This window comes from Neoarius graeffei, chromosome 3 (genome assembly GCF_027579695.1).
Source record: "Neoarius graeffei isolate fNeoGra1 chromosome 3, fNeoGra1.pri, whole genome shotgun sequence".
Lineage (NCBI taxonomy): Eukaryota > Metazoa > Chordata > Actinopteri > Siluriformes > Ariidae > Neoarius > Neoarius graeffei.
Window position 1 is genome coordinate 105,780,961 of NC_083571.1, and position 12,714 is coordinate 105,793,674.

General features: G+C 39.8%; 1 protein-coding gene across 3 annotated transcripts in view; it reads left to right on the plus strand.

Moving 5' to 3' along the window:
* Window positions 1-10,232, plus strand: part of asap2b (ArfGAP with SH3 domain, ankyrin repeat and PH domain 2b) — a 133,590-nt gene extending 123,358 nt beyond the window's left edge. For 2 of the 3 annotated variants that reach the window (XM_060917846.1, XM_060917847.1), the window contains exons 27-28: window positions 2,008-2,123; window positions 9,803-10,232. In XM_060917846.1, the coding sequence (XP_060773829.1) occupies window positions 2,008-2,123; window positions 9,803-10,004 (318 nt within the window). In that variant the 3' untranslated portion in view covers window positions 10,005-10,232. Of the gene's footprint in view, window positions 1-2,007; window positions 2,128-9,802 lie in introns of all 3 variants that reach the window. The other variant, XM_060917848.1, reaches the window with a different exon arrangement.
* The last annotated feature ends 2,482 nt before the right edge of the window (window positions 10,233-12,714 follow it).

Sequence of the window (12,714 nt, forward strand, 5' to 3'; positions counted from 1 at the left end):
GCATGACTTGCGCTAGGTGTTGAATTAAAGTGAGGATGGGTTGCACTGTGCCAACCTCACTCTCTCGCCCAAGATCCAAGACGAGGTCGAGACGGCAGAACATGGAGTTGGGTGCGGTGGATGGCCTGGAAGCCTTATGTGCCTCATCCAGTCCTGAGCACTCCACAATGCTTGCTGGCACCACCCAAACATCCACTGGAAGGGACTTTCTCTGTGTGGTAGGAGTGATTCCTTGTGGGCATGCCCAGACTTTACATGTATGGGGTAGGCATTCCCCGTTGTTTTCTGTTAGGGTTGACTCCCTTAGCCTCAGGCTATCCCTAGCCATCCACAAGGCAGTGGAGCTATTTGAGCCATAGCTGGCACCCTAACAGGTGCTACCACTCCGGGTCCGAGAGGACCTGGGAGTAATGACAATTAAGGGGTGACTCCACTCTCCCCAAAGCCCCATCCATCCCTAGCAGGAGCCTTGCCACCGGATGCAGTTTAATGTCATACCCAGGATCATAAGAGTAAACATTTGTCTGTCAGCAACCGTTTTTGAGTTATAATGGAAAATGTTATTTTGACCAAAAGGTTGATCTTTCCGGTGACCTTCACCTTGACCCGATTACCCCCAAAATATACTCAGGTAATCTAAGGACCATTGCCCACCTACCCTGAAAATTTGAAGTCAATCGGTGCAGCCGTCTAGACGCTAGATTGTTTATAGACAGACACGCAAACAAACAAGATCAAAGGTCATGGTGCTAAATGAAAGCCCATATATGACTTCCTAGATGTTGATAATGATAAGCATCTCTAACCATTTTCGAGTTATAATGGAAAATATTCAAATTTTAGCAATGACCTTGGACCCCCCTCCCCCCCGATATTTGACTCCCAACCGCTAAGAAAACTATGAGAGACCCCATCATGTAGCGTATCAATGGAAGCAGAATCGAAAGATGAACATTCTGGAATTGATTTGAAGTAAATATGATGAATATGAAGGAAGATATCAGGAAAAAAAAAAACAAGATTGACTTTTTTGGTGACCTTGACCAGATGATCCTCAAAATGTTGGTTCTATTTGAGACCAATGCCCATCTATCCTGAAAGTTTCATGAAGATCGGTCTAGCCATACGGGCGGCACGGTGGTGTAGTGGTTAGTGCTGTCGCCTCACAGCAAGAAGGTCCGGGTTCGAGCCCCGTGGCCGGCGAGGGCCTTTCTGTGCGGAGTTTGCATGTTCTCTCCGTGTCCGCATGGGTTTCCTCCGGGTGCTCCGGTTTCCCCCACAGTCCAAAGACATGCAGGTTAGGTTAACTGGTGACTCTAAATTGACCGTAGGTGTGAATGTGAGTGTGAATGGTTGTCTGTGTCTATGTGTCAGCCCTGTGATGACCTGGCGACTTGTCCAGGGTGTACCCCGCCTTTCGCCCGTAGTCAGCTGGGATAGGCTCCAGCTTGCCCGCGACCCTGTAGAAGGATAAAGCGGCTAGAGATAATGAGATGAGATGAGATGGTCTAGCCGTTTTCCCGTAATGTTGATGACAAAAAACAAACAAACAAAGAAACTCCACTGAAAACAATACCTCGCCCCCTGGTGGACGCCGTCCCAGGTGAGGTAATAATAAAGTTAAAAGACATTATATGTGTAAATTTGAGGTGGATATACTGGATGCACTGGAATTATTATATTAAAAAAAAATAGTGTCTGAATTCAGACCAAGCAATACTTTCACTAGTTAAAACTTGTCTGACTCTGAAGCTCAGTTTATACTGTGCCATAAAACTTTTTTTTCTTCTTCTGATGATGTGGCTCTGACAGAAAATGTAAGATGAATATGATGTGACTCATTTCCTTATGTGTGAGTTATTTTGAAGCCTGTTTTAAGGTACGGATGAACGGGCATTTATAAAGTGTCAAAGTATTCAGCTTAACTTGTGGATATTTGAAGTAGAAAAAAAGTCAAAAGTTAATAAACATGACACTAACATTTGATCGTGTGTGTGTGTGTGGTAGAAAAATAAACCTAAGCGGGTGAAAGCCATCTACAAGTGTGTAGCTGATAACCCAGATGAACTGACTTTCACTGAGGGAGAGGTGATCATAGTAGATGGAGAGGAAGACAGTGAGTGGTGGGTGAGTGTATATACACACACACACACTTTATATGAAGCGTTGGTTGCAGTTCAGCATTAGCTTCCCTTATAAAAAAGAAGTATACTTCAAGTTCATTTTATTAAGTATACTTAAGTTAAAGTATATTTCCTTAAGTATACTTTTGTGTACCAAGTATACTGATATCAATGCACTTACAGTATACTTATAAACTAATCTAATACTTCTTGGGACTAAATTGGCCCACTTTTACTTTATAGTCGTGCTTGAAAGTTTGTGAGCCCTTTAGAATTTTCTATATTTCTGCATAAATATGACCTAAACTATCATCAGATTTTCACACAAGTCCTAAAAGTAGATAAAGAGAACCCAGTTAAACAAATGAGACAAAAATATTATACTTGGTCATTTATTTATTGAGGAAAATGATCCAATATTACAGATCTGTGAGTGGCAAAAGTATGTGAACCTCTAGGATTAGCAGTTAATTTGAAGGTGAAATTAGAGTCAGGTGTTTTCAATCAATGGGATGACAGTCAGGTGTGAGTGGGCACCCTGTTTTATTTAAAGAACAGGGATCTATCAAAGTCTGATCTTCACAACACATGTTTATGGAAGTGTATCATGGCACGAACAAAGGAGATTTCTGAGGACCTCAGAAAAAGCGTTGTTGATGCTCATCATGCTGGAAAAGGTTACAAAACCATCTCTAAAGAGTTTGGACTCCACCAATCCACAGTCAGATAGATTGTGTACAAATGGAGGAAATTCAAGACCATTGTTACCCTCCCCAGGAGTGGTCGACCAACAAAGATCACTCCAAGAGCAAGGTGTGTAATAGTTGGCGAGGTCACAAAGGATCCCAGGGTAACTTCTAAGCAACTGAAGGCCTCTCTCACATTGGCTAATGTTCATGAGTCCACCATCAGGAGAACACTGAACAACAATGGTGTGCATGGCAGGATTGCATGGAGAAAGCCACTGCTCTCCAAAAAGAACATTGCTGCTCGTCTGCAGTTTGCTAAAGATCACATGGACAAGCCAGAAGGCTATTGGAAAAATGTTTTGTGGATGGATGAGACCAAAATAGAACTTTTTGGTTTAAATGAGAAGTGTTATGTTTGGAGAAAGGAAAACACTGCATTCCAGCATAAGAACCTTATCCCATCTGTGAAACATGGTGGTGGTAGTGTCATGGTTTGGGCCTGTTTTACTGCATCTGGGCCAGGACGGCTTGCCATCATTGATGGAACAATGAATTCTGAATTATACCAGCGAATTCTAAAGGAAAATGTCAGGACATCTGTCCATGAACTGAATCTCAAGAGAAGGTGGGTCATGCAGCAAGACAACGACCCTAAGCACACAAGTCGTTCTACCAAAGAATGGTTAAAGAAGAATGAAGTGAATGTTTTGGAATGGCCAAGTCAAAGTCCTGACCTTAATCCAATGGAAATGTTGTGGAAGGACCTGAAGCGAGCAGTTCATGTGAGGAAACCCACCAACATCCCAGAGTTGAAGCTGTTCTGTACGGAGGAACGGGCTAAAATTCCTCCAAGCCGGTGTGCAGGACTGATCAACAGTTACCGCAAACGTTTAGTTGCAGTTATTACTGCACAAGGAGGTCACACCAGATACTGAAAGCAAAGGTTCACATACTTTTGCCACTCACAGATATGTAATACTGGATCATTTTCCTCAATAAATAAATGACCAAGTATAATATTTTTTGTCTCATTTGTTTAACTGGGTTCTCTTTATCTACTTTTAGGACTTGTGTAAAAATCTGATGTTGTTTTGGGTCATATTTACGCAGAAATATAGAAAATTCTAAAGGGTTCACAAACTTTCAAGTGCCGCTGTAGTTTACTTGTTTTATACTTCTAGTCCACTTTTTTTAGTTTTGAAGTATACTGCAATTACCCTTCTAGGTATACTTTTAGTTTTCTAGCCCTAACCCTTACCTCATGCACACTACCAGTAGACAACTTAAGTGTTTTGTACCTTAAGTTACAATGACGTTATAAAGGTAAGAATTCACAAATTAACAACAGATACTCAGGATTAAGAACATATTCATTTTCTTTAAAAATCAAAATTTAAAGCAACATTGTATTAAATGCCAAACATGGCAATGACAACTGAAATTGACATCCAAGCTCTAAAGAAAAAGAAATAAAAATTAATTATCCCACTCAGGAGAAATTAAAAAAAAAAAACCTTATATGGAACCACAGACATACCTAAGAATCAACAATGCTGAAGCACAACTACAGGGCAAGTACACTTAAACATAAGGCACAAATATTTTAATACTTTATTACACTTTTGTTAAGTATATCTTGATCAAAAGTTTAAGTATAAGCTTAAAGGGGTACCAAATATAATATATACAGTTGTTGATGTGACAAAGTAACGTATTCTTAAGTATTCTATCAGATTTATGTACTAGAAAACAACGAAATATCTTGGTAATTGTAAATATAATACTTTATACGCTAAACCGCACAAGAGTCGCCATTTTTAAAAGACCGTGACGTCAGCCCTACCCACTGCACTAGGAGATAAGCGTGTAATCATGGCGTCGGGCGCATCAAGTGAAAGCGACAGCTCTGTCGAATCATACGAAGAGATCCCGCAAGACACACTGCAAGCAGGCTATGGCTTAGAAGGGTACCAGTTTGAACCTAGGAGAGGTACTCTCGACTCCGGTGATGAAATAAGAGAAGAAAGCTTGGATGACGGCGAGGATGAGACTGATGCCGACCATGGGCATGGCGAGCGTGGGGCAGAGCGTCTGCGTGCAGGTGACACGGCGTGGTGCTCGTGCGGAAAATGTAACGTGGAGTTGCTCACGAGTCCAGCAGAATTTATTTGCTGCAATGAGATAGGCGCCACCCGTGGACTTGCGAAATCGTCGCAAGAGGCAGAAACAGGTATTTCACACGTGCTATTCCCAACCTCAATGAGCCAACACAACTGGGCACATACATACGTCATGAGTGTTACGCAGAGAAAACGAACGTGCATTCTGATTGGATAAAAGTAATATCATGGCGGGCTGTTCAAACTGCGGAAATAGTTTGCTCGAGCTACTTTCAAAACACTATAACTTTCCAACCTTAGAACAAAAAACTTTTGTAAGTCTTGAATAAGGTTCGTTAATGTGTGTTTTATTGTTATATTTACTCTATATATTGCCCTCTGTTCCCCTTTAATACACTTAGACTTTTGGATATACTTTTCAGTATAAGCCAAGTGTATAACTTTATTAAGTATATCTCTGATAAGTAAATAAAAAGTAAACTGAAAGCATACTGTTAGAGCCATTTTTATGTTTAACTGAAAATTCATATTTGCATTGTAAGAGATGTAAAATAGATATAGATTGCATATATGTACATTTAGAATTAATATTTCCATTAATACTTTGTTATAATATTTCTGGTTAATTTGTAGAATAAGAATATAAATGCATCTTAGTAATGTTAAGAATTCATTTAGTAATGTAAGAACGTAGTTATTACGAAGCTGTGATGCAATTTGACTTGCTGCGGAAGTAGTAAACAAATGTGATCACGCATTAAAGACGACAGAACAGAAGCCTCGAACCAAGGCGCACCACAGTCTTTTGACCGGCGCCATCGGCACCGTGCCTTGCTGCAGCACGTCAGATTTAGAAGTTAGGAATTCATCTTTTGTTTTGTATGACTGAAAGTTTTAGTAAAGATACAGACAACTCAGAAAAGCTGCATTCAAGACTTTTTATTTCTGTCGTGTGCCGCGTCTGAAAGAACTTCGAGGTTCGAGGCTAGTGAGAGCGAACCTGCACTCACACATACTCTCTTATTTTTAGTTTAAAAGAAGTATACTAGAAGCACACTTGAATAAAGTGCTTTTTTCTTAAGGTTCCAAGCAGGCCCGCTGACAGGGGGGGGACAAACGGGTATGTTGTCCCGGGCCCAGGAATGGGGAGGGCCTAGAACTGGGCTCTCATGAAGTTGCAATTATTTTATTTCATTTCAAAATGTTGATTTGGGGGAGAAATGTGCTATATTTGCATTCAATAAATGATTTCTAGATCTTTTGCCTTTATTGTCTTTGAAAAAGGCGTCAAGAACCCCCTACCACCCCTAATGCAAAAATGGTTTGGTCTGACTCTTTGATTAAGGGGAAAAAAACGACATCGTTCGATCATAGCGCTTCGACAATCAGCGTGCGTGCCATTTGCCAACATGCACAAGTCAGGAGCAAAGAAAAGAAAAGAGAAAAAGAGAGGAAGAAACCAAGAGACTCAGGGGCTCACTGCATAAATATTTTAAAAAAAGATTCAGATGATGCAGCAGGTACTAGCAAAGGCAGTGGGACAGCTGAGCCAGATAAGACACAGCCAACTTTTTCCAGCCCCGTAAAGTAACCCCAACCAAGGCACGCTCGAGCGGTGTGTTCTTCTCTGCTTTTCACACTGGACAGTACGCACGCACGCACAACAAAAGTCCGGCGCATTGCATTTCGCACCTGAATAGTTGCAGACTAAGGAAATGTTAAAACTGTAAAAATGTTGAAATGCTAAAATGAAATGGTTGTTGACCGGTTGAATGGTTTTTGAATACCTGTCATTTAAGGGTTGGAGTGAGGAGAGACTGGGATAAGCAGTGATGGGAATAACGGCATTAGAAACAAACGGCGTTACTAACGGCGTTACTTTTTTTAGTAACGAGTAATCTAACTAATTACTTTTTACATCGTTATAACGCCGTTCCCGTTACTTACAATAAAATACTATGCGTTACTTTATTAAAGCTGTTTTCATCTGGCACGCTGCTCGTTCAGCCTTGCTTTACTCTGCTTTCGTGTGGGGCGGGGAGACACGAGACAACGGCACAGTAAGCCAATCAGAGTAGATTTGGACAACATACGTAGGTAGGCCACGCCTACTGCACTACTGCGCGCTCCTTCAATCGGAAGACCCAGCGATGGCGAGCGGTCAGCCCAGCACTGCGCTTTCACATTGGAAATACAGCCATTACTTGAAATAAAAGGCAAAAATATCTACGTGCAATGCACATTATGTCGAGGAACAAAGCGTTTGTCCTCGTCAGTGGCCAGTAATTAGTAACATAATTTTAATAACTACAAAAATATATTACATTTGATAGATGTCTTATCTCACATTGTCCCACAAAAATATTAATATAGTGTAGATAACGTTACTAATTGGTTCTGTTAAGTGTCCATTTCAGTCATTAAACACATTTAACATTCACTTTTATTATGATTACACTAATTGAATTTGATTTTTTTTTGAGGGGGAACAAAATGTAACGGAATAATTACTTTCCCTGGTAATTAGTTACTTTTATGACAAAGTAACTCCATTACTAACTCAGTTACTTTTTGGGAAAAGTAACTAGTAACTATTGATTGATTTGATTTGATTGATTACTTTATTCTGAACAATAAAGAAGAAAGATATAAAAATAAAAATTTAAATAAAAAATACAATAATCAAAACATCATCATAAACAAACAGAATAGCGTAGCCACAAGGCAATAACATAACAATGTTCAGAAAGGATTAGGAAGAAGTAATAACTTATCCAATCCTAACCCTCTATACCACCGCTAATCAAATGTCACTTTCCACCATAATAAACTATATATACAAAAGAAAACAAAAGCAATAAACAAAAAAGAAAACATACCAACATACCAAAACATACCGACATGGTATAATATCGACCAAATCAAATCATATATACAGATATTTATGTTATGCATATAGACACACATACAATACATCTATACAGTACATACATATACACATACCTATAACTATACACTAAATACAAGAAGACCAGTCACAGACTTACTCTCAATTTCATCATCACCTATATAGTCTGCCTGTCCTCATTCTCATATGTTTTTATATAATTTTTTAAACAGTTTTATGTTGGTGCTATTTTTGAGTTCATTTTCCAGACCATTCCACAATTGCACCCCACAGACTGTTATGCACATACTTTTCATAGTTGTTCTAACATTTACTCTCTTAAAATTCATTTCCCCTCTCAGGTTATACCCACCCTGCCTTTCCATAAACGTATTTTGTACCTCACCCGGAAGAAGGTTATGTCTTGCTTTATACATAATTTGTGCAGTCTTGTGTTTAACCAGATCAGTGAATTTCAGAGTGTGTGCTTTTGCGAATAATGCGTTTGTATGCTCAAGATATCCCGTATTATTGACAATTCTTATTACTCTTTTTTGTAATGTGCATAACGGCTGCAGGTTAGATTTGTAGGTATTACCCCATATCTCCACGCAGTAGCTCAGATATGGAAGTATGAGTGCATTATACAGAGTATGTAGTGATTTATAGTCCAGAATGTGTCTTGATTTCCCCAAAATTGCAGTAATCTTTGCTATTTTTGCTTTAACATGATTAATATGCGGTTTCCAGCAGACTTTATGATCAACAATCACACCCAGAAATTTTATTTCATACACTCTTTCTATGGTTATGTTGTCAATTTTCAATTCAACTTGAGGGTTCGACTTATATTTTCCAAATAACATAATCTTTGTTTTACTCAAATTCAATGACAATTTGTTTACGTTAAACCACCTTTTTAATTTATTCATTTCGGTTGTGATTGTTTCCATAAGCTGCTGTGCATTGTCCCCGGCGCAAAAGATGTTTGTATCATCAGCAAATAATATGCATTTCATTATACTTGATACATTACATAAATCATTAATGTACAATATAAACAGTTTAGGACCTAAGACAGACCCTTGCGGTACTCCACATGTTACGGGCAAATACTCAGATGTGTGATCTCCAATTTTTACAAATTGTTGCCTGTTACTTAAGTAGCTCCTCACCCAGTCCAAACCAACCCCTCTGATACCATACCTCTCTAATTTTTTGAATAGAATGTCGTGATTTATTGTATCAAATGCTTTCTTTAGATCTATGAAAATTCCCATAACATGTTTTTTATTGTCTATACCATTTGTGATTTTCTCAATAAGTTCCATTAATACCAGGATTGTTGATTTGTCTTTCTGGAATCCGTATTGACTGTCAGCTAAAAGTTTATATTTTTCAATGAAGTTGTCTAGTTTTGCTGTGAACAGTTTTTCGAGGATCTTGGAGAACTGAGAGAGTAAAGAAACTGGCCTGTAATTTGTGTAATGGTGTCTATCCCCACATTTATATAAAGGTATAACTTTAGCTATTTTCATGTTGTTTGGAAATTTACCAGATTGAAAAGACATATTACATATGTGAGTAAATGGTTCTACAATTTCTTCAATAACTTTTTTTTATTAAACTCATATCAATATCATTCCAGTCAGTGGAGGTTTTACTTTCACGTCTCCTTACAATGTCTATGACCTCTTTTATGCCAACTGCACCAAGGAATACAGATTGTAGAACTATATAGAACTAGTAACTATAACTAATTACTTTTTGAAAGTAACGTGCCCAACACTGGGGATAAGAGAGGTGTGTGTGTGTGGGTTGGCCCGGGGGGGCCCATTCAGAGCATTTTGTCCCGGCCCCAGCCAAAGCTGTCAGCGGCCCTGGTTCCAAGCAACATTGACACGTCAGCAGTGATGCACACACCCACGTATTCACCAGTGTTTTACCGGAGACTCTCCTCTGATGGTGTGTTGTATCTTTCAGGTGGGGCACATTGAAGGCGATCCTATCAGAAGAGGAGCGTTCCCTGTTTCATTTGTGCACTTCATCACTGACTGATAGGAGTTCAGCTCTGGGATGGACACTGAAACTGCTGCTGCAGCGTATGGGACTGTATCTCACCTCCTGCCACATGTTGAGTTTAAATAGAACGAATACGGAAATTCATCACTTAAGCTTCCTTTAATCGTCAGCCATCTCACTCCAGTAATTTAACGCCTTGAGAACGGATTGCTTAGTATGACGGGTAACGTTGTTGTGAAGCCAGATATCTGCTGGACTTCTATTCTTGTGTTTAAAAAGTATTTTGTATGTTTTGAGAGTTTGGTCGCAGAGCAACCGTCAGGTAACTCTTCGTTTTTCTCAAAGCTCTGCTACTGCACAAAGTCATTAAATAATAATAAGAAGAATTTTATTCATCATACGTACACTTGTGAAATTCCTCTCTGCATTGTACCCATCTGAAGCAGTGAACACACTTATATATGTGAGAAATGACCACACACAGAGCCAGGGCTTTGAACCAGAATTTTTTTTCCTATTGGTTTGTTCCGAACAGAAACGGAATTTTAACGTTTCCGGTTTTGGGTTCCACCATTAAATAGACGTTCCCGAACCGGTTAGAACAAAAAAAATTTCGTTCCCGGAACGGTTAATTACGTTCCCTGTCAGCTGTTTAACAAATGGCTATAAAATTATGTCTCTGTCTCATCCAGCTTAAGCCAAATGTAGGCTAATTCTATTACAACCTTCATTAAATAAGACAAGAAATAATTCAAAACAATTATTATTTCAAATGTTGGCGATTTGGATTCTCAGTATGTCTTCCCATCTACACAAACAGAAAAAGTGCCAAAAATGAAAGATAATTCGTTTAGTGTGTTACCAAAGGCTAGTCAGGCCCTATGCATTGATAGGCTAACAGAGGTTAACGTCATTTAATGTTCGCGAGCCTCTCATTAACGTGGACAAATATATTGATATCGTGTTTGAAATTGACGTTTTCGAATAACGATAGACTGCAATATTTACCTCTTATTTAAGATGTGGAGACGTGATAGTAGTCTATGGAATCAATTTTGTGCCAAAATGTTCATACAATACTTTTGAAATATCAAACAAAAACGACAAATCAAAATGCACAAAAAGAAAAAAATGTCAATTTTTTTTAGACTGGCAAACAAATTATTCGTGTAATCGTGCAAAATATCAGTCTATTACTCTTCAGAAACCTTTTATTTTTGTTTCGCGTCTTTCTCAGCTTTGTTTGACGTAATTTATTTTGGTTGCGATTCCAGCTTTTATTGTCCTGGACAGCCCACCCACACGTCAAGTTTGTGCCAAAACTGCAAGCAAAAAGTCAGGGAGCGCAAACGAGAAAGCTGGAATCGCAACCAAAATAAATTACGTCAAACAAAGCTGAGAAAGACGCGGAGCAAAAATAAAAGGTTTCTGAAGAGTAATAGACTGATATTTTGCACGATTACACGAATAATTTGTTTGCCTGTCTAAAAAAATTGACATTTTTTTCTTTTTGTGTATTTTGATTTGTCGTTTTTGTTTGATATTTCAAAAGTATTGTATGAACATCTCATCTCATTATCTCTAGCCGCTTTATCCTTCTACAGGGTCGCAGGCAAGCTGGAGCCTATCCCAGCTGACTACGGGCGAAAGGCGGGGTACACCCTGGACAAGTCGCCAGGTCATCACAGGGCTGACACATAGACACAGACAACCATTCACACTCACATTCACACCTACGCTCAATTTAGAGTCACCAGTTAACCTAACCTGCATGTCTTTGGACTGTGGGGGAAACCGGAGCACCCGGAGGAAACCCACGCGGACACGGGGAGAACATGCAAACTCCGCACAGAAAGGCCCTCGCCGGCCACGGGGCTCGAACCCAGGACCTACTTGCTGTGAGGCGACAGCGCTAACCACTACACCACCGTGCCGCCATTGTATGAACATTTTGGCACAAAATTGATTCCATAGTAGTCCACCTTCCCGCTCTCTCCATTCAGTCAGCGAACGTCACACAGGAAGTGAACCCCAGCGGGTCATAGAAACTTGCGCAGAAGAAGAATGACTTTTATTTGTAGGCTACGGAAACTTTGAGGAACGAAATAAAAACCGGTATTAACCGGTTACCATTATTTTTAATAAGCGTTTCTGTTCCGGAACATAAAACATAATAAAGTTTCTGGTTTCGTTTCTGTTCCATGTGAAATAGAAAAAGTTCCCGGTTTTCGTTTTCGTTCCTTGAACCGGTTCAAAGCCCTGCACAGAGCAGTGGGTAGCCATGCTAACAGCGCCTGGGGAGCAGTTGAGGGTTAGATGCCTCACTCAAGGGCACTTCAGCCCAAGGCTGCCCCATTTTAACCTAACCACATGTCTTTGGACTGTCGGGGAAACCGGAGCACCAGGAGGAAACCCACACAGACACGGGGAGAACATGCAAACTCCACACAGAGAGGCCCTCGTTGGCTGCTGGGCTCGAACTCCGAACCTTCTTGCTGTGAGGCGACAGTGCTAACCACTACACCACTGTACCACCCTGAATATTTTGTTCTCACAACACTGGATTTTTCTTTTCTGAAATTATACTTCGTAACAAAGATTATGAAGGTTATATACGTAAGCATGGGTCTGTGCCTGATTAGAGGACCGCCAGGGTAGGTTCCATTTGCTCGTTTTCTTGTTGACTACCAATACTGAAGAGGTTCAAGATTCACTTTATTTGTCATTTCTCTGGGTATATACAGTATGACTTGCAACCACGTGATCAAAATGTGCTACGTCATGAGCGTCCGCCATGATGGTGGATATACAAAGCAACTAGGACGGCAGCCGCTGAAAGCGTCTGTAAACAACGCTGAATTTTCTCAGCATTA